This window comes from Bubalus kerabau, chromosome 2, assembly GCF_029407905.1.
Source record: "Bubalus kerabau isolate K-KA32 ecotype Philippines breed swamp buffalo chromosome 2, PCC_UOA_SB_1v2, whole genome shotgun sequence".
Lineage (NCBI taxonomy): Eukaryota > Metazoa > Chordata > Mammalia > Artiodactyla > Bovidae > Bubalus > Bubalus kerabau.
The window spans coordinates 30,621,217-30,643,544 of record NC_073625.1 but is presented as its reverse complement, the minus strand read 5'-3'; the positions used below and the strand labels follow the sequence as shown (position 1 = coordinate 30,643,544).

At 42.6% G+C, this 22,328-nt stretch overlaps 1 protein-coding gene and 1 long non-coding RNA gene across 2 annotated transcripts in view; one reads left to right on the top strand and one right to left on the bottom strand.

Annotated features, from left to right (window-relative positions):
- The window catches only part of IRF2 (interferon regulatory factor 2), a 103,903-nt gene extending 98,508 nt beyond the window's left edge, over window positions 1-5,395 (bottom strand). Inside the window, exon 1 of the mRNA XM_055567427.1 lies at window positions 4,945-5,395. Within this exon, the coding sequence (XP_055423402.1) occupies window positions 4,945-4,947 (3 nt within the window). The 5' untranslated portion in view covers window positions 4,948-5,395. The remainder of the gene's footprint in view (window positions 1-4,944) is intronic.
- On the top strand, window positions 2,407-11,971 carry LOC129643180 (uncharacterized). Its single transcript, XR_008710128.1, has 2 exons — window positions 2,407-2,651; window positions 10,609-11,971. It is a non-coding gene; the product is annotated as an uncharacterized LOC129643180 (long non-coding RNA).
- The last annotated feature ends 10,357 nt before the right edge of the window (window positions 11,972-22,328 follow it).

Genomic DNA, 22,328 nt, shown 5'->3' with positions numbered 1-22,328 from the left:
TACCTCTTCTGAAGGATAATTCACCGACTGATAGGCATCCATTGCGTCAGTATGGCACATCATCAGTCAAGCACAAAAGGAAACGGTTCCACGTGGTAAACGAGGAAGCAAGGATCCCAAAGGAAGGGGTGGGGCTTCCACTGATGGTGGAATTTGAGCTGTTCCTTAACAGGTTCACAATGAGTAATTAAAAATAAATTCATCCGTGAGTGTGTAATACTGAGTCGTTAGCCTTAAAATTTCTTGCCAGGAGTTTAAACTCTGAAAGAGTTTAAAATGTCCTCTGATCCCACACGGAACACCTAACAAACTCATCTGGTCCTACAGTCCCAGCCAATTCGGTGTTTAAGACAGAGGGATTTTGTTGAATTATACATCAAATGTATTTCTAGAGTTAAGAAACTGTTTGTTTTCAATTAAAAATTAGATATGGGAGTTGGGGGGATAGAAACACTCCTACATCCAACATGTGGAAGAAATATGTGCATTTAATAAGATCTCTGAGGCAGCTCCTCAGCCTCTAAAACTATAGGTTGAGAACTATTTCCTTGCGATACTTTGATTCCATGGGAATGAAAGGGAAGACAGTCACCAGATCAGTGCCTGCAGACATGAATTCCTTGAACGCTCTGAGGTTCCAGTGTGTGTCACTGGACGGGCAGATGGAATACTGTGGACCTGCCCTTGGCCACATTCAGGATGTACAGAAAAGTCTGTGCTCAGTCGCTTAAGTTGTATCCAACTCTTTGTGACCCCAAGGACTGTAGCCCACCAGGCTCCTCCGTCCCTGTGATTCTCCAGGCAAGTATAGCGGAGTGGGTTGCCATGCCCTCCTTCAGGGGATCTTCCTCATCCAGGAATTGAACCGGCATCTCTTATGCCTCCTACATTGGCAGGCAAGTTCTTTACGACTAGTGTCATCTGGGAAGCCCCATACAGAGGAGTAGCCTCAAGTTATTAACTCAGCATTCTACTCACAAGTTATTTTAATTACATGGCCTTGACCATTCCATGATACCAGACAGCTGGTGAAAACTAAAGAAGGAAAAAAATTCTAACGTCCAGATGTTTTTAGCTTGTGGTCATGTAGGCAAAAAACCTGTGCACCAAACTAGTATTTTATCCAGATGTTTGATGACCTTTAACCCTTTTCTGTATAGTTTATTTCTTCCTATTAGCCACTAGATTAAAATGTAATTAATCTCCAAGTTTAGGCTTTAATGAAACAAAAATAAAGGAATCATAAGAATCCACCCCATGTGGCGAGTCTTGTTTTCTGCTACAAAAATATGGGAGACTCTGGTTTCAGAACGACAGAGTAAAGACATACCCACCCAACCCCTTTCTCTCAAAATTGACCAAGAAACATCAAGGAGAACAGGTAACAGAAATTCATACCCATAATTCAGAAACGGGAGATGTCTGTGCTCTTGGTATATGGAGACAGGATTTTGAAAGAGGAATATCAAAGAGAAGGAAGATCAAACCTCAGTGTCTGCAAAGGGTGTGGGAGGAATGTCTATGAGAAGTGAGCTAATTTTCCAGGCAGAACCCAGAAAAGCACAGGAATGGGAAAATCTGGGCAGGGGCCAGCAGGATTAAATTGAACCTGCCCCACCCTCCACCCCGGTTCTGCACCCTCATCCAGTTCCCAAGCAGTTTATTGACCTCTCTTCTCCTTCCAGACAGTAAGGTGAGCATAAAAAGTGAAAGAAAGTGAAAGTTGCTCAGTCATATCTGACTGCTGCAACCCCATGGGCTATACAATCCATGGAATTCTCCAGGCCAGAACACTGGAGTGGGTAGCCTTTTCCTTCTCCAGGGAATCTTCCCAACCCGGGGATCAAACCCAGGTCTCCCGCATTGCAGGTGGATTCTTTACCAGCTGAGCAACATAATTCTCATCCCTTAAGTGCAGGACACATGTAATGAATTCTTTCCAAAGAGAATAGTATGGAAATAGAGGCAAAGGTAACGTTATAGTGGAGAAACCTGACCAACTACCTCATCCAAGTGATCAAATTTAACGTCATCAGTGATAAATCGTGTTGATAGCATGAACCTTCAATACGATATAATGACAATGACTCAGAGGCCTTTGTCTCAAAAACCCATAACTCCAATGCCGTAGGCAGAATAATGCCCCCCCCCCTGCAAATGTCCACATTGTAAACCCCAGAATGCATTGTGGTGGTTTAGTTGCTAAGTTGTGTCTGACTCTTGCAACCCCATTGACTGTAGCCTGCCAGGCTCCTCTGTTCATGGGATTCTCTAGGCAAGAACCCTTATGGGAAAAGAGACTTTGCAGATGAGATTAAGGATAGGGACCTTGAGATGCAGAGATTATCCTGGATTATCTGGGTGAACCCAATCTAATCACTAGAGTTCTTAAAAGTGGAGACCTTTTACTGCTCTGTCACCAGAGACGAGAAGTGATGGTAGCAGGGTCAGAGGTGGAAGTGTTGGAGAGAGTCGCTCAGTTTGTTGCTCCACGAATGGACCACTAGCCAAGGGACTGTATTGATAGACGGCTTCGAGAGACTGGAAAAGGCAAGGACACAGTATCCCCCAGAATTTCCGGAAAGGAATACAGCCCAGGTGACTGATTTTGTCCCAGTGAGACTCATGTCAGACTTCTGACCTACAGAACTGTAAGTAATAAATTTGTGTTGTGTGGTTTAAACCTCTAAGTTTGTAGTAATTTGTTATGGCAACAATAAAAAAAAAGTAATACGCTCCATCTAACCATGATGAAAACGTCACCGAGATGCCTAAGGAGGCAGGATAACTACATGTAAGGTGGCATGCTAGATGAGAAAAAGGACATTGATAAAAACTAAGAAAATCTGAATAAAATATCGACTTTAGTTAATAGCATCATAATGCTATTATGTTGGTTCACGAGCTCTAATAAATGTATCATGATAACATGTTAACAATAGGGGAAATTGGGTAAGAGTATATAGAAACTGTACTATCTTTGTAATTTTCCTGTAAAGCAAGACTCTTCTCAAACAAAAGTTTATTTAAATAAATTCACTGGATAGGAATAGCAGTAGATTAGGCACAAAAGGCCAGGGAATATGAAATGATACCAATACAATCTATCCATAGTGAAGCACAGAGATTAAAAAAAAAAAAAGATTGAAAGAAAATATAAACAAAGACAAACAAAAGTCTTGAAAACTGACTTGAAGCCACCAGAAACTGGAAGAGACAAGGAAGGATTCTCCCCAGCACTTTTTCAGGCCAGAAGCTATGGTCACATGTACACTTTGCTGCATATATAATAACTGTGATCAACCACCTCTACCTTTCTAAGTACATAAAGTCAAATCGGTATAACATCACTAACTCTACAACTATCTGCTTCACAGACAGACTCTGGATTGGTTAGAGTTTTATCATCCTTCATCTCAACCTCATGGTCTTATGTTGTTCCATATGGAGTTCAGGGTGATTCATCTCCTTTTCCAAGTTGATAATTTTCCAATATCAGGCAAATTCCTGATGTTAGTGTTTTGTACTTTTTTATGCCAATACACGGAGAAAGCAATGGCACCCCACTCCAGTACTCTCGCCTGCAAAAATCCCATGGATGGAGAAGCCTGGTGAGCTGCAGTCCATGGGGTCGCTGAGAGTCAGACACGACTGAGCGACTTCACTTTCACTTTTCACTTTCATGCATTGGAGAAGGAAATGGCAACCCACTCCAGTATTCTTGCATGGAGAATCCCAGGGACAGGGGAGCCTGGTGGGCTGCCGTCTATGGGGTCGCACAGAGTCGGACACGACTGAAGCGACTTAGCAGCAGCAGCAGCAGCATGCCAATACAATGCCAGGTGAGATCCAGAGATTGGGAGAACAGAATGGCACATAAAGACTAGTTGTTAATTCTAGCAAAATGATCAAGTACTTTTTTTTTTTCTTCTGTACCTAAGGATAATTTTTTAAAACCTTTTGGATACATTTTCCCCAGTTTTATTGAGAAACAGTTGACATACATCACTGTGTAACTTTAAGGCCACCAGGATAATGGTTTGATTTACACGTTAATACTTTTAATGAGGACAATTAAATAGATTGAAACTAAATGTGTTTTCAGAGCATCAGTAAGGCCAGTGATCTTGATAAACCTTAATCGGTAGAAAAATTTTAGCTGTTTTCATGTGGCTCAACAAAAATATGAACACACCTACACATATATCAGAGTCATAAACAAAATTTGAGCGTGAGTCCACTCAACTTTTTTTAGGGTGTTTTTTTTTTTTTTTTTTGAATGTGGACCATTTTTCAAGTCTTTATTGAAGGTTTGTTGCAATATTGCTTCTGTTTCATGTTTTGGTTTGTTGGTTGTGAGGTATCTGGGTTATTAGCTCTCCAACCAAGGATTGAGCTCACACCCCCTGCATTGGAAGGCGAAATCCTACCTGCTGGAATACCAGGGAAGTCCATTCATCCACTTTTAATGATAATATCTAACCTATTTTTAGTAGAATGAATCATTTTTCTGAGAGTGATGAGAGATTTGGACCAAACCAATACTCCCAGGCTTTTTATCACCAAAGAAGGAAGGGAAGTGTAGGGAAGGAGCATTTACTGGGTACACAGTATGGACTAGGTGCTCTACTTAAACACCCTACCTCCCTAATACATCACTACCTCTGAGGTTGGGGTTCTCATTCCCATTCCAATATTTTATCATCTCTTTCCAGTCTTCTTTGTTTCCTGAACGTTCGCTCTGGACTCAGATGCACTGAAGTGTTATTAAAATATATCACGTCACACTCCTGCCTAATGTGCCTCAGGCATTCCCCAGAACAATTAGAATAAAATCCACTCACTTCCATGGCCTACAAAATGCCTGCATGGGGTCTGGTCCACACGTACCTCTCTCTGTCTCTCTCACCCCATCTGGGATCACTCTCTCCCCCATTTGCTCACCATGCTTTAGCTCAGGGGTCAGCAAACGACAGGCTCCTCCGATGGTTCAGCAGGTAAAGAACTCACCTGCCAATGAAGGAGACACAGGTTCAATTCCTGGATTGGGAAGATCCCCTGGAGAAGGAAATGGCAATCCACTCCAGTATTCTTACCTGGGTAATCCCATGGACAGAGGAGCCTGGTGGGCTACAGTCCATGGGGTCACAAAGAGTTAGACACATCTGAGCTAACGACAGCCCACAGGCAAAAGCCAGGGAGCCTGTTTCTGTACAGCCCCTGAGCTGAGAATGGCTTCTATTAATACGTTTTTTGTTGTTCAGTTGTTCAGTTGTGTCCAACTCTTTGCAACCCCATGATCTGCAGCACGTCAGGCTTCCCTGTCCTTCACCATCTCGCAGAGCTGCTCAGACTCACGTCCTTTGAATCAGTGATGCCATCTAACTATCTCGTCCTCTGTCGTCCCCTCCTTCTCTTGCCATCGATCTTTCCCAGCATCAGCGTCTTCTCCAGTGAGCCGGCTCTTCTCATCAGGTGGCCAAAGTATTGGAGCTTCAGTTTCAGCATCAATCCTTCTAATGAATCTTTAGGATTGATTTCCTTTAGGACGGGTTTGATCTCCTTGCAGTCCAAGGGACTCTCAAGAGTCTCCAAAACCACAGTTCAAAAGCATCCATTTTTTAGCACTCAAACTTCTTTATGGTCCAAGTCTCACATCCATACAGGACTACTGAAAAAACCATAGCTTTGACTAGACGGACCTTTGCTGGCAAAGTAATGTCTCAGCTTTTTAATATGCTGTCTAGGTTTTCATAGCTTTTCTTCCATGGGCCAAGCATCTTTTAATTTCGTGGCTGCAGTCACCATCTGAGGTGATTTTGGAGGCCAAGAAAACAAAGTCTGTCACTGTTTCTGTTGTTTCCCCATATATTTGCCATGAAGTGATGGGACCGGATGCCATGATCTTAGTTTTCTGAAAGTTGAGTTTTAAGCCAGCTTTTTAAAATGGTTGCAAAAAAGTCAAAAGAAGAATACTATATTGCAATATGTGAAAATGATAGGCAAGTCAGTTCTCTGTGTCTTTAAATGAGGCTTTATTGCAACACAGCCACCCTCATCCATGTGGGCTTCCCTGGTGGCTCAGATGGTAAAGAATCTGCCCACAATATGGGAGACGTGGGTTGCATCCCTGAGTCAGGAAGGTCCCCTGGAGGAGGAAATGGCTACCTACTCCAGTATTCTTGCCTGAGAAATCCCATGGACAGAGGAGCCTGGCAGACGTCTCTAACCTATACGAGCATCTCTGGAGAGAGACTGGATTGAAGGTTCCTTCTTTCCCATCAGACAGCAGCAATGAAATGAGAAGTTTTCTGGAGACCAGGCTTGGTGCTCAAGGACCTGGCCATTCCTCCTGCAGTCGGTGTGAAGGATGCTCCCCACCTATGCACCAAGAGCCTAGGGAGCAGGAGGAAGGGACTATGAGCTCCATCTCCCAGACTCCAGGCAACAGAGGAGGCTTCAGAGCCCCTCCCTGGGGTCATTCCTGCCATGGCTCCATCAGATCACAGCCGGCAAAGCAGTAAGCACCGCCCAGAATTTCTGGTGTAACTTGTGAACACAGGAAAGGGGGTGAGACATTCCTTCATCGCATCACTCTGGTCCACGGGCGCAGTCTGCCACTCTGGATGAAAGGGACGGGAACTTAGTGTGAGGAGGAGTCAAAGCGCACACCTCTTCAACCAGAAGGCCTGTTCTCTCCACAACAGCTGCAGGACCACGGACAGTCACTTGCCTACTCAGAGCCGGGATCCTCTTCTATGAACTGCTTTTACCAACTTGTCTACCTTATCTACCTGGTAAACTATGACTTACAGGACTATAAAGCCTTCATTCATTGTCTCTTAAGGCCATGAAGCTGAGAACGCCAAAGTTACCTAATACACACCCCCGTGACAGCCCCACAATGAAGCCTACTTAGTTAAATTGATACATCCTTTTTTTTTTCTTTTTTAAATTGGATCATCCCTAGGTGTATTATTTTTGTTCTTAAAAATATGAAAAGAAGATGTGTGTGAGTCTTTAAGGGATGCCAGCTTAAAATGCAAATACATCATGTGAGATGCAGGGGGAAGTCTGTCAGAGGCAGCGATGAGAAAGGGAGATTCTGAAAAAGAAGGAACAGATCACAGCTGGCCAGGGAGAGAAATGCCTTGATACTTCCGCTCACGTTTAGTGGCAATTTTCATTTGGAAACAAAATATTTCCCAAAGCAATTCAGTGAGTGGGGCTTGGTTAGGAACGGTTTTCGTGGAACTGAGAGCACTGAACTCCGAGGGGAGCATTCTGACAGAGGCTGTGGGGGGATTTTGAACCGAAATTTAGAGGGAAATGCAGTGAGTCCACTGAGAGTGAGGACAATGCTGGGCTCAGAGCTGTTTTAACATAAACCTATGTCTGCTAAGACCCTGATGCTGGGAAAGATTGAAGGCGGGAGGAGAAGGGGACGACAGGATGAGATGTTGGATGGCGTCACCAACTCAATGGACATGAGTTTGAGTAAGCTCCAGGAGTTTGTGATGGACAGCGAGGCCTGGTGTGCTGCAGTCCATGGGGTCACAAAGAGTCGGACATGACTGAGTGACTGAACTGAACCGATGTCTGTTAAGGCTGATTTTGAGAGCCCTGGCCCTGGAGTTGGGAGATAGGAGCCCAAGAGAATGTTCTGACACTTTCTAGCTATGAGAAGCTACTCTTGGGCGGGGAAGGGGGGCCCGTTTTCACTGTAAAATTGGGATTCTACCATTCAGGGCTATTGTGAGGAGCAAAACCCCTGCATGTAAGGTGACTTCCATGGTGCCCTGTTCAGAGGGAAGCTGTCAACGCTGTGTTAACCTGCCAGGTCAGTCGCTGTGTAGACGCACACTTATAAAATCACCTCACCATCTTCACTAGGCTGTGAAGCTACCAGTGTGAAAGCTTAGCTGATATGTTGTTCAGTCGCTCAGTCATGTCCAACTCTCTGTGACCCCATGGACTGCAGCACGCCAGGCTTCCCTGTCCTTCACTATCTCATGGAGTTTGCTCAAACTCATGTCCATTGAATTGGTGATGCTATCCAACCATCTCATCCTCTGTCGCCCCCTTCTCCTCCTGCCCTTGATCTTTCCCAGCATCAGGGTCTTTTCCAATGAGTCAGTTCTTCACATCAGGTGGCCAAAGTTATTGGAGCTTCAGCTTCAGCATCAGTCCTTCCAATGAATATTCAGAGTTGATTTCCTTTAGGATTGACTGGTTTAATCTTACTGTCCAAGGGACTTTCAAGAGCCTTCTCCAGCACCACAGTTCAAAAGCATCAGTTCTTCAGTGCTCAGCCTTCTTTCTGGTCCAACTCTGATATGAAAAACTGACAGATTCTACCTGGGGTACCTGGAGACGCTTCACCATGAGAGAACCACAAGAACAGAAAGAACCATCTGCTGCCACAGATGCCAAGGGAACAGTGAGGGTCCTTGCTTGGCTGAGGACTGGAGTGAGTCTGGGGTCTGACTCAGATAATTCATGCAAGGCCAGAGCCACAGGAATTGTTCAGAAAGGGACGTGGGGCCCAGAGAAAGAACTCTGGATGAACAGAGAGATTAGGCTGGAAAGACAAGAGTGGGAAGCAGAAAGTGGGTATGGGCCAGGAAGGTCTGAGCAGGTGGTACACACAGCTAGCTGGCTGACACTCTGGCACTGGGGTGTGGCAGGGGCACTTTCCTGCGCTATCTCGCAGAACACACTGATCTTGCACAGGGGTAACCTTTCTCACCCATCCCCAACCCACTCAGACCAGCTGTCAGCTTCCTTGGATGGATGCTTGCCCAGCTGCCTGTCACACCCCAGTGGCATCCAGAGCTCTGCTCCTTTCCTCACCTGCAACAAACAAGAAGACAAAGAAGAGAGCAGAGGCGGGGCGAGGTGAAAGGCCACTTGCCCTGGCTTGCAGTTAGAGGTGAACCAGGAGGCTCCAGGCCCTAGCATCTGGAAGATTCCTTGGGTACAGGTGGAAGAGGCAATTCCACGTAGCAAAGGCCAACCCTCTTGTACACTTACAAAACCATCTCTCACCATCCATTTACAGCAACTCAGCAAGCACCTTCAAAGTTTAAGACTTAGAGGTGGGAGAGAGCAGGACAGTGCTGATGAGAAATGGCCCCGAGTTCTAGTCTGTACTGCTTTCCTCCATCTCTCATGCATCTTCCTGGCCTGGCTGTTGGCACCAGTTGGCAGATAGGATCACTGTCCAATTGTTCAATATTACCAGCCAATCTATATGAGACAAAAGACAGTTTAGGATCCTTGATTTTAAAATGTATGAAACAGTGGGGTGGGTAAAAGATGAATACTGAATAGTTTTCAAGACTTTGTATAGTATTTTATATACAAATAGGCTTTGTGGATTTCCAAGAAGAAAACAGCATGTAGCATTTCTATTGTACTGCAGAAAACGCTACAGGCTGGGTTGAGTGCCACTCCGAATTTACAGGTTGGAGTCCTGAACCTCCGTCCCTCGGAATGTGACTGAATTTGGAGATAGGACTTTTAAAGAGGTAACTAATTTAGAATAATCAGAGTGGGCCCTAATCTAATGACCGGTATCTTTGTAAGAGGAGATTAGGACCCAAGACACCAACAGGTGCACCCACTAAGAAATGATCATCTGAACACATAGCAAGAAGGCAGCTGCCTGCAAGCCAGAGAAGCCTCAGAAGAAACCATCCATGCAAAAAGTTGATCTCAGACTTCCAGCCTCAGAAAATAGTCATGATAAATTAGAAGTAAGCAATGACAGATTAAGCAATACTGTAGAAGCCAAAAGAATAGAATGTGGCCTTCCATTAAAGAAGGACGCCAAACCAAAGAAGCACATTCTCTCCTACCTGAAACCCTTGTACAATAAACCATCATTATATAAAGAGAGACAGAAGGAGGCTGTGACCTGTATTTCCAGTTTGGGGTGAGATTGATTCCAAAAAAAGAAGATAACTTGGTCTATTTCATTCATTGTTTTATTTAGTTTTATTCCTTGTAGCACCCTGGTTAGAGAGGGCTTGTAACACAGCATTCCAGCCAGTGTATTTGGCCAAATGGGTGACAGGAGGGGCCGGAATGGATGAATCCCTCATCCTTGGGGTGACCAAGTGCAGTATTTTCCCCAGCATGCAATAGACAAACATGAGTTTCCATCATTATCATTCTCTGTATGTTTCCAGTGAGATGAAGAAGGTTGGGAGGTTGGGTTGTAGCTGAAATGGTTCTTGATCTATCAGGCCTTCATGTAGATAACAAAAGTCTGTACGTAATCTCACCTGATTCCAGCTAGTTATGGAGAAGGGAAATCCACTTTGATCGATCTCACTATTCCCCTGGGACACTCCCTGCCCTCACCAACTCGTGCTCTACTCCCAAATTTACACAGAAGAGAAGTCAAGTAGGAGACGTGTAACTGGGTAAATGCTCAATCGTCACTGATCAGTGTAGTGACCTTGGGCAAATTACAAAGATCATATACTGAACTCCCTTGAATGTATAGATGAGGAAACCTGGACTACGACTACATAGTTTGAAATATCAAAGAAGTGGTTAGCGGTAACACCAAGGCAAGCACCCTTATTCTCTCTACTTCAGGTATTTGGCTGCAGTTGCCCTTGAACCAGAAAACTGTCGTCATGCTGCAAGGAAATTATTCATTGATACAAAACGAAAAAATCACCATGTGCTCTGTCATCACGGCAGATCAGCAGAGCTGTGATCCAACAAGACTGGCTTCCTCCAGACGGGATGGTCAAAATGGACAAAGAGCCTTGGCATGCTCATCGCGTTCAAGGATCAGGGTTCTGGTTTGCTGATGCAGAAGCCCCAGAATTGGTCGTATCCAGGACAGACTCACATCAACTATCCCCGAAGACCTGAGATCTAAAGCAGAATGCTAGTTTATTACCTTATAAGGAAGAATAGATCTTTCTGTCTACTTACCCCAATCTCAGCAGCTCCTTCTAATTTTCCAGGTCCCTTAGAGGCTGTGTGATGATCATGAAATCAGAGCGTGGGGATTCCCAGGCCCCAGAACACCTGATGAAGCAGCCTGTTGCGTAATACATAGAGGGTTTCAGTGCCTGCCAGTTACTTCTTCCCTCTACATACCCCCACCCCCCGCCCCCACTGCTGAATTCCTGCCATCCAGCTCCTTCCTTGAGAGGGTGGTGTTCAGCCTTGCCCCTCCTGTTAGCAGTCATCCTTCCCTAGATAAAGCAAGCACAATTGATTCCTATTCCTCTTGGTTAATAACACCTATTATGTCCCAGCCTCAGATAAGTTGGTACAGATGTCCTGATATAACGGCATTGATTAGCCTAGGGCATCTCTATCTCCTTAGTCAATAATTTACTGATTTCACTCATTATCTTTTGGTACTTCCTCATTTGGTCCTGAAGTTGTGAGTGTCTTATTGTTACTCCGTGTACTGACTACAATATCTGCTAAAAGCAAAGCCTATGTGAAGGAGGAAACAGACAGAACAGGCTCCATCTTGAAAGCAGGACTCCATCTTGGGCTGGATTGTGGACTTTGAGCTCTATGCCCAGTATCTATGGAAACGACATACCAACTGGAAAACCGACCCTCACCCCCCCTCCATGGAAGAGCCCCAGGGCTCGTACCTAGGCTCTCCGTCGCCTAAAAGAATACCCTAATTATCTGTGTAACCGAATAGAATCATAATTTCTATTATGCTTATTGGGGTATGACCACAGGGCTATTGTTAATTGTCCACTGTTAACTACGTAGGCTTAAGGCATATGAATCATGGGTTAACTTTGATTGTATCTTTCTTTTCCTTTGTTCAGACTAGTTTCAGAGAATTTGGGGAGGTGGGTTTGAGCACGTACACTTAGGGTATATAAGGTTTTCACAAAAACTGGTTGGGGTCCTTGGCTAAGAGGATTCTCTGCCTTGGGCCCGCGGGTGTAATAAACTGCACTCTGCTATCTGCATTGTCCTTCTGAGTGAGTTTGTTTCCCAGAACGCGTGGCTATAACATACTGACCAGCTAGGGTGCGCCGACCAAAGAATTCTCATGGACCCTCTTTGGAGAAATCATGACGCGTAGCACATACTGTAGCGTAGCACATCCTGTTGTTATTGTTTAGTCGCTCAGTCGTATCCAACTCTTTTGCAACCCCATAAACTGTAGCCGAGGGCTCCTCTGTCCATGGGATTCCCCAGGCAAGAATACTGGAGTGGGTCCCCATTTCCTTTTCCAGGAGGTCTTCCCGACCCAGGACGGGCTTCCAGCATTGGCAGGCAGCTTCTTTATTGCTGAGCCACCAGGGAGGCCTGTAGCACATATTACAGCCTCTCGTTTCCTATTTTCACCCTTGGGCACATGGGGCTGATTTTGTTGCCCTGAGCCACAGTTTGGCATAACTTCTCTAGTAATTCTTAGCCCTCTTTTGTCTATATTCCCTTTCTTTTCTAACCTTCCAGCCACCTTTCATCTCCATACTTAAACCCAGGCACTCACACACAAGTATTGGTTGTACTGTGCTAACAAACACCCTTAGTGCCTTCTGGAAAGCAGTAGAGATTAAATCCTTATTTCTGGTGCAGAGTGCCACTGCCAGTTCTCAGCCCTGAGACCTCTTGGAGCCTCAGTTTCCTCACCTGCGAAATGATGGTCACTTTTGTCACCTGCTTCCTTCACAAGATTGCTGAGAAATTCAGAGAAGATGATACAGGTCAGAACACTCTGTAAAAGGCTCGGCAAGCCACCCAAAGGTAGGAAAAACAGTGCGTATAATTTGCAAAAAAAAAAAAAAAAAAGGGCATTCATTTAAATGTAGCTTTGTTCCTTTGTTGCATCTAATTAAATCAAAGGAAATGTCAGGTTTAATTCTTAAGGACCAAGATTATGTTTTTGCCCAGGCAGAGAAATGTGCCTTGGGGATACACTTAATTTGGTTTTTCTATGCTTTAGGATTAAAACCCTATCTGGAATTCTCATGCCTTTTTATCCTTCTACGCATTTTGATGCTAATGTAGGAAAGTTCAACAGAGATGAATATTCTAAATATTTATTACTTTATTTAATGAGTATCTTCATTAATACTTAGGGTTCATCACATGATTGGGCTTTTCAAAAGCAAGAGTAGGCAGATGGCAAGCCAAGCCTTGTGCTTGCTTGGAGAAAAAAAAAATTGGAGACACAAATAAGTAAATTTAATTAGGGATTGCACAGGACACGATTGAGCCATGCAGGCAGATTTACCCTGCCTTCCAGCAGGAGGGTTTTGTCCTGCTGGGTAACGTTTCAAAGGCCCTGGTTCATGGGAACCATGTCTCCTTTCTGCCTAGATGCTCTTGCAAGCTGCTGTCAGGTGTAGAGATTTCATTTCAAATACCGAATGTTCTCCAGCTCCGTAATAACCCACAGCTGTTTGACCACTCGGCTGCAAGAGGCTGGATGTTGTACATTGCCCTGGAGCTGCCTCAGACCAAAGCACAATATTTTCCGCTTCCAAGAATCAGTGAAGGGCCACCGATTAGTGGAATTTAAAATATTTTTCCAATTAAGTTCCAGACCTACCGAGTCAGTTTTGAATGCGAGGAGAAAGGGACAGCAAGTGAACAGAGTTGCTCTAAAAATGCTGTTTCTTGAGATGACGGAGTTTGATGTTTGGAACAGCCCTCCGCCCTCTTTCTGAATAAGGAAACACCTGTGTGAAATGGGGGTGCAAAGCCCTCCCTCCCTCGAGGGACAGTGAGAGAGAAAACGCTGTGGATTTTTCAGCGCTGTTATCCAACGGTCAAAAAGTGAGTGTCTAATAAGCAGTGGAGATAGTGGGTAGATAAGCCATGTTTGTTGAACGAATAAATGAATTAGTGAACAGCATACTTTTAAAAACATTATAGCTTTGCAAAACTCCATTACTCTGAGTTCAAGTTGTTTTTCCCCCCCCCCTTAAAATTCTAAAAATACACACTTGGAAGGTTGTCACACCCCACCAGGATGGGCACCCAGAGACGGGTGAAGGGGAGATGGGGCATATCTGTGACAGGCAGGGTCAGCCGACCCAAACCTGGCTTGGCGCTTAATGAAATCAGAGAGGTTCCGGCAGCATTCGCATGTCCTTTTCTATCTGTACGTTTTAGGAGCAGACAGTGGGCCCCGGTTTGTGTGCGTGTGGGTGTGAACTGAGTCGCTTCGGTCATGTCTGACTCTTTGTGACCGTGTGGACCATAGCCTCTGTCCATGGGATACTCCAGGCAAGAACCTGAAGTTGGGTTGCCGTGCCCTCTTCCAGGGGATCTTCCCCACCCAGGGATCAAACCCGAGTGAGTCTCTTACATCTTCTGCATCAGGAGGCAGGTTCTTTACCACTTACTGCTTAACTATTACTTTTTTTCTTTCTGGTTTCTTTTTTTTTTTTTTCCTTTTTAGATTGTTCAGGATTGACCATACTAGACTTGGTCATATTCCAAATACTTGTGCAAAGTATGTGTATAACACCAAGTGCAAGACTAAATGGTATTTAGCTGTCCAGAAGGCTATGTGGGTGATGATTATAGACTCGAGAATTAGGAAAAGAAATAATGGGTATGATTTTCATTGTTTTCTGTTATCCATTCAACCCCTCTGCCTTGCTTTTCTTTCTGTCATAAAAGTAGAATATAAGCAAAATGTCAAGGTCTTGTTTTTGCCACTGAATTGTCATGTGTATCCATCTAAATTTTTTCCTCCCCAGAACCAAGATGTCCTTGACTGGGGGGAACTTTGGGGCCTTGGATACAAGGTTACACAAGAGGGTTTGCACAGAGTTGCTGCAGCTGACCGCTTCTCTTTCCTTGTTCCAAACCTGAGGACCTTACTCTGAAGACACTCTGAGATTGGTCGTGTTGTAATGTCCACAGGAAATGAGTTATGGGCCTGATAAAACCAACCTTGCTGAGGCTTCTCATGTGAGAGCTCGGTAGTATTTATCTGTGTTCTCTTTGTGCTGAGCAGCTTAGGGACATGGTGGAATTGGAGTCTGCAGAGTTAAACACCAGGATTCCAAGAGCAAATGTCTTATGTCAGAGCTGTGGCTCAGAGGCGCTGGTAGAATGTCTTTATCTTGTGCATTTTCCCAAGAGCTGAAGGGCCTTTCACAATATGTGTGTGCTCAGTCAGTTAGTCGTGTCAGACTCTTTGCAACCCCCTGACTGTAGCCTTCCAGGCTCCACTGTCCATGGGACTTCCCAGGCAAGAATACTGGAGTGGATTGCCATTTCCTTCTTCAGGGGATCTTCCCAACCCAGGGATAGAACCTGACTCTCCTGTGTTTCCTGCATTGCAGGTGGGTTGTTTACCCATTGAGCCATCAGGGAAGCCCCTGAGCCATTGGGCAACTATGAAGGGAATGACAATTTGGGATCCTTGTGAGATACACTAAGAGTATACAGGAATGGAAGAGGGTGATGGAGAGGCGAAAGGAACATCCCCTCATTTACTCCCTTGCATTGAACCCAATCTCACAGCCTCACCAGTCACGGGCCATGGCCTCCTGCATCAAAGCCGTGACACCCAGGAGTCCTCCAGGACCGCTCTTGATTAATGGTTATGCTGAATGGTTGACCCAACCTGGAACTTGCCTTTCCTACTCCCCACACCTCTGACGTCCCTGAGCTCCTTTCCAATGAGATCACTAGTTTGAGGAACGTGCCCAGGAAACCAAACCACACTGCTGTGCCTTTTTTTCAGCTTCTTTTTATTACAGACTTTCCCCTTCCAACAACACATTGAAGGGTGCCGGTATTGAATGTACATGCAAAGTTGTCAGGACCGAGAAATGTGATAAAGCATTATGGATGTCCTCGTTTTCAGTCTACAGTGTCAGCAGATCCTTCTACTTAATTATGCCAAAAACAAAAAGAGAGTGAAATTCTGTGTATTCCAGCCTCTGTCACCCTGGCAGTGCCTCGCTTACGTCACTGCTGGGAGCTTGGATTGATGGCCAGTTTTCAAAGACTGTCCCTGAGCAGAACCAAGATGCTAAAGTACAGTTTTCAAATGTGGAGTTTCCTGTGCAGGACCTCAAGCTCATTCGTGCTCCAGCCCATGGGGGGAGTACGGAGAGAGTCACTTGCTAAAAGGCTGAGTGCCCGCAGCTGGCGGGGCTGAGCTGTTTCTGAAACTCAGAGCAGCTATGACTCACCCCTCCCACAGTCCGTTAACTTCTCTCTCCTCTTAGGAGACCAGCTACCCTTCTCACTCTGACTCCTACTTATTTTCAAATTTGCTCAATAACCGTGACATTCAAACCCAACCTGCTCCATGCACAGGGTGCTGAGAAAACACACACAGGGAGTCTAGAGTCTACAGAAAAATACAGTGACCAGAAAGGCAGGACTATTCTCTTCAATTCTGGGTGTTGAGAAGGAGGTGCTAAGAGGAGACTCCAGCACATTTTAGGACATGTGCCATCCTGCCCAGTCGAGTTAAAGGAATGTAGTCGTCCTAACTGGTGATTTCGGGAAGTCACACCAGATGCTGAACTGAATTCACAAGTTCCTGTGTGATTAGGAACATGATACTTTGGTGCCCAAACCAGACTGAACTGGTGACAATAGAGCTAAATGGTTTCCTACCGTAAAGCAGCGATGCTCAAGGTTATTCTCCCTGCGCTACTTTCAGGCTCTGTTGCCAAAGTCACAAAAGGAACATTTTTAAAACAGAAAAAAACATTTTCAGAGAAGGTTCAGGTCTTTGTTCTGTGGCTCCAACTGGCAATGCAAAAAAAAAAAAAAAAAGCAATGAATGCATGAGAGAACTGCAGCTGGATTTAAGAGAAACTTTGAAGAAAGGGTTAAAAAAAAAAAATCAGTTTGGTGCAAAGCCACTGAAACCAGGTAGCAAGTAGCACCACCCCCTCCCATCCTTCCATCAGGCATTATGAATTTAACAGCCTTCAGTTGTGCAGCCATTTCTGAGTTTGCCTTCTAAGCTCACCTGTGTTCACAGTCCGTGGAATCCAGAAGCCTCCGAAAGTTGGCAAAGAGGAAATATTCAACAGATTCACTTAGCAAATATTTGTTGTGTGTTTACCATGTTTCAGCACTGAGACATAGAGAATTACCATAACAATAATTGGCTTGGATATCAGCCCAATAAAATTAACCACTGGACTATCAGTGGGGACCCCAGAGAAATGTATTCAAATATATTCAATGTATTAAAAATATAAGTGATTTTCTACATTGTAATATTTTTTCCGTATTTCTTTGCTTTAAAAGTTAGATCAATATGGGCTGTACCCTTTTACTTGGAGCTCTGACAATCTGTACACAGCACTCAGTGGAAGGCTCATCAAGGTGTCTGTCCAGGCAGCTCAGTGGTAAAGAACCTGCCTGCCAATGCAGGAGACACAAAAGTCATGGGTTCGATCCCTGGTTGGGGAAGATCCCCTGGAGGAGGAAATGGCAACCCACTCCAGTATTCTTGCCTGCAGAACCCCATGGACAGAGGAGCCCGACAGAAAAGAGTTGGATACAACTGAGCATGCACACATGCCCTAGTTTAAACTTCATCCCTTCTGTCTCCTTATTGGTTTCTCCACCTTCAGTGTCTTTTTTTTAGCCATACCATGTGGCATTCAAGCTTTTAGTTCCCTGACCAACGATCCATTCTGTACTGCCTGCATTGGGAGCATGGAATCTTAGCCAATGCACCACCAGGGAAGTCCTTTTAATCTTTTTTCCCCTCATTTCTTTTTTTACCTTTATTATATTTTTAAAGTCAAGTTTATAAAGGCAAAGTATATAAAAATAAAACTCACTCCCTTAAGTACAGTTTGATGAGATTTGACAAATGTATATGGTTGTGTAACCACCACCGTAATCAAAATACAATAGATTTCCATCACCCCAAAAAGTTCTCAACCTTTTATAGCCAATCTCCTTTCCAGGTTTGGCAATCACTAACAATTTTTCTCTCTAGAGTGTTGCCTTTTAAAGAATTCTATGAAAATAAGATAATATATAACCTTTGTATCTGGCCACTTTCACTTAACATAAACCTTTTGATTTCATCCATGTTGTGGTTATCAATAGCTCAGTCCCTTTTTATGGCTGAGTAGTATTCTTTGTGATGTATAGTGACACGTTGGTTTATCCATTCATCAGTTGAAGGACATTTTAGTTGTTTGCATTTTGATGATGCTATGAATAAACCTCTAGAAACATTCACAGGTCTCTGTGTGAATACTTCTTCCTTTCTCCTATGATAAGTAAATACATAGGAATGAAGTTATGGATCATATAGAAAATGTATGTGGATGTTTGGCTTTATAAAAACCTCTCAAACTGTTTTTCAAAGTGGCTGTATAAGTGGATAAGAAAGTGGATAAGAACCCGCAGTGGATAAGAAAGAGTTCCAATTGCTCTGTATCTTTATCAGGACTTAGTGTTGCCAGTCTTTTAAATTATCTAAGATATCTTTGCCTAAGCTAAGGTCATAAAAACTGTGTGTAAAATTGATACTATTCATTTCTTAAATGGTTGATAAAATTCAAGTCATCTGGTCTGGAATTTCTTTGTGGAGAGGTTTTTAACTACAAATCCAATTTCTTTCATTCTGTTTCTTTAGTAGAAGGCTGTTCAGGTTATCTGTTTTTTCTTGAGTGGGCTTTAGTGGTTTGGGTTTTTCAAGAGCTGTCTATATCTGAACTATCAAACTTACTGGCATAAAGTCGACCATCATATATCCTCATTATCATTTTAATATTTGTAGTGATGGCCCTCTTTCATTTGAAAAATTGCTCATTTGTGACTTGTTCTTTTTTTGTCAATCTGGCTAGAGGTTTATCAATTTTATTGATCTTTTCAAGAAACAGCTTCTGGCTTTTACTTTATTTTCACCTGTTTTCTAGTATAATAATTTCTGTTTTTATTTTTGTTATTTCTTTCCTTCTGCTTGCTTTGGGCTTAATTTGTTCTTGTTTTTTAACTTTTTTAAGGTGAAAGTCTAGGTTAACAGTTTGAAACCTTTCTTCCTTCCTAATATAAGCATTTAATGCTATAAATTTCTGTATAAGCCCTGCTTTAGCTGTAAGCTAGAAATTTAATATGTGTGTCAATAAATTTTACTCAAATGATATTTTTAAATTTTCTTTGTAATTTCTTCTTTAACCATGGGTTATTTAGAAGGGTAATGATTAATATGCAATATTTGAAGGTTTTTTCCTAGAAATATTTCTGTTATGACTTATAGTAATTTCATGTGATCAGAAAACTTACTTTGTATGAACTACTTTTCTCCTCAAAGCCACACTCTAAATGAAAAACATCTCTACGTATTGCTATGGAGTGGTCTCCAGAATACAGTGTGAATAAAGCAAGGTGGAGATACATCTCACATATGTTTTCAAATGGAAGGAAAGGCTACCCACTCCAGTATTCTGGCCTGGAGAATTCCATGGACTATATAGTCCATGGAGTTGCAGAGAGTCGGACACGACTGAGCAACTTTCGCTTTCAAACCACAAATAAATAAGCAAAATGATTCCCTATGGAATGGATTGAAGGAACCAGGCAGAGATGAAGGGTAGAAACTAGAGTTCTCTGAAAACACTTTGTCTTGTAGATTTTACTTGGGAAGCATGATTATAAAGCAAAATTGAATGAAAGTAAGAGAAAAAGACAAAAACTCTTAAAATCAGAAACAAAAGGCTCCCAAAACTGTACAGATGGGCAAAATTTCTAAGCAAATACAGTGCTTTGTATTTGCTTAGAAAAATAAACAAATGTTTCATGTGGACCTTCTTAAAAGAAGTATTGTCCTAGATGCCCATCAGCAGATGAATGGATAAGAAAACTGTGGTACATATACACAAAGGAGTATTACTCAGCCATTAAAAAGAATACATTTGAATCAGTTCTAATGAGGTGGATGAAACTGGAGCCTATTATACAGAGTGAAGTAAGCCAGAAAGAAAAACACCAATACAGTATACTAATGCATATATATGGAATTTAGAAAGATGGTAACAATAACCCTGTGTACGAGACAGCAAAAGAGACACTGATGTATAGAACAGTCTATGGACTCTGTGGGAGAGGGAGAGGGTGGGAAGATTTGGGAGAATGGCATTAAAACATGTAAAATATCATGTATGAAACGAGTTGCCAGTCCAGGTTCGATGCACTATACTGGATGCTTGGGGCTAGTGCACTGGGATGACCCAGAGGGATGGTATGGGGAGGGAAGAGGGAGGAGGGTTCAGGGTGGGGAACACATGTATACCTGTGGCGGATTCATTTTGATATTTGGCAAAACTAATACAGTTATGTAAAGTTTAAAAATAAAATAAAATTTAAAAAAATAATAAAAAAATAAATAAAAATAAAATAAAATTTAAAAAAAAAAAAAAGAAGAAGTATTGTGGCTAAAGTTGGCTAACTAGTTTTTCTCTGGGAGCCAAAGAAAAAAGATGCAAACATAAACCCTAAATCTTAAAAAGGACATTTTTATAATGAGAAATGCCTATTTGCTCATTCTTCTCCTATATAAAAATTTTTAAATTTCTATTTTTCAGAAAGAAAGTAAATCTAATAAATCATTCCACTGCTAAAAACCCTCCAAGGACCCTACTGCTTACCCAAACAAGCACAATACACATTCATTCTCTCAGTGCTATCTGAGACGATTTTTTCTTCTTCTTCTTTTTTTTTTTTTTTGATATGATTTTTAACTGATCCATGGATAGATATTTTCTAAAATTTTAATTGTAACCCATTTGTTGTAAAGTGTATTATTAGAAAAGTAAAACTAGTATAACAAAACTGGTTTGGGGGATATTATTGCTTAGGGCAAGATTAAGTAAAAAAGAGCTAATTTTAATATTAAGCAAATAATAAGACAGAGGGCATGGATATGGCAAAATGTTTAAAAAAAAAAAAAAAAAAAAGAGTAGGGCAAAGATGTTTGGCAACAGTGACTGACAAGATGGAGTTCAAGTTTTCCGCAGGGCACCCAGGGTACTTTCCTCCCCAACCTCATTTCTTGCCACTTCTTGCCCTGCATCTTATGCCTCAGCCACAAACACCAAATATCACTGGTTTTCCACTCTCCAAAAGGTGTCTTGCCTTCCTAAGCCCACCTTTCCCTACTCACCTACTCTCTGAACTCCAGATTATCCTTTAAGGCAGCTCTCAGGCAGACCATGCATCTTGACTTCCACTCACTGCACTTATCTACAGTATCTGGGAACGCTCTCTGTGTGTTTTTAACCCACAGAACTTTGAGCTCTCAGGGCAAGGACTGTCTTATTTATCTTCATATCCCCAGTGGTAACACAATGATTATTAACTCACAAATGTCTTGCATAAAACCTAGAGTGGGCATGGAATATGCTTAGTCATGAAAGAGTAGTGCAGTTATTGAAGTCTCTTCTCTGTGCAAGGCACAGTAATGGAAATTGGAATCAAAGAACATGAATAAAGTGTGCAGGGAGCTTATAGTGATCTCATTTAACCCTCAGAATGATTTTATGGGTTAGGAATTATTCTCTATCTTAACAGATGAGAAATCTGAAGCTGAGTGGCAGCAATATAGCATAATGGCTAGATGACTGATTTCTGCCATTCAAAAGCCTGCATTCAAATCTGTTTAATAGCTCTGAGTGGATTACTCAACGTCTCTAAATCTTGATTTCCTCTTCTATGAAATAGAATACTGATAACAGTACCTATCTCTTAGGGTTATTTTCAGGATTAAATGAGATAAGGTTGATAAGGCCACTTCAACAGTGCCTGGCCCACAGTATCTATTAAGCCTGTGTGTGTGTGTGTATATATATATATCACATTTATGAAACCATATATCACAATGAATATAACATAATAAACACAAAGTCTGCCTCAAGAATAGAAGACATAAGTAAATTTTATCCAAAAATAATAGAAAAGCAACTTAAGACTTCACACATGTTTTGAAAGTATCATAGAAGATTTCCTTTATAATACACAATGAAATGTCTATGAATATCCTCCTTATCCAGCATATAACTGCCCAAAACACTATGGATCACAGCATTCAACCTCCCCCAATCTTTCTCTTTCCATGTCTCAACCCCATCCCCACAAAGGAAAACAAAACTTTCTCTCAAACACAGCCTGTGCTGGTTCTTTCACATTTTGCCCATTTCATTTCATTTGCCAAACCCGTTATCTCCTTTCCCCAAGTAACTTGTAACCTTTCCATTGTGAATCAGTTTTGTTGTGAACTTAAAACTGGTCTAAAAAAAATTAAAACTCTATATTTTTAAGAAATCTTCAGAGCCTTCTCGGTGTATATGCTGCATCACAACTCTTCA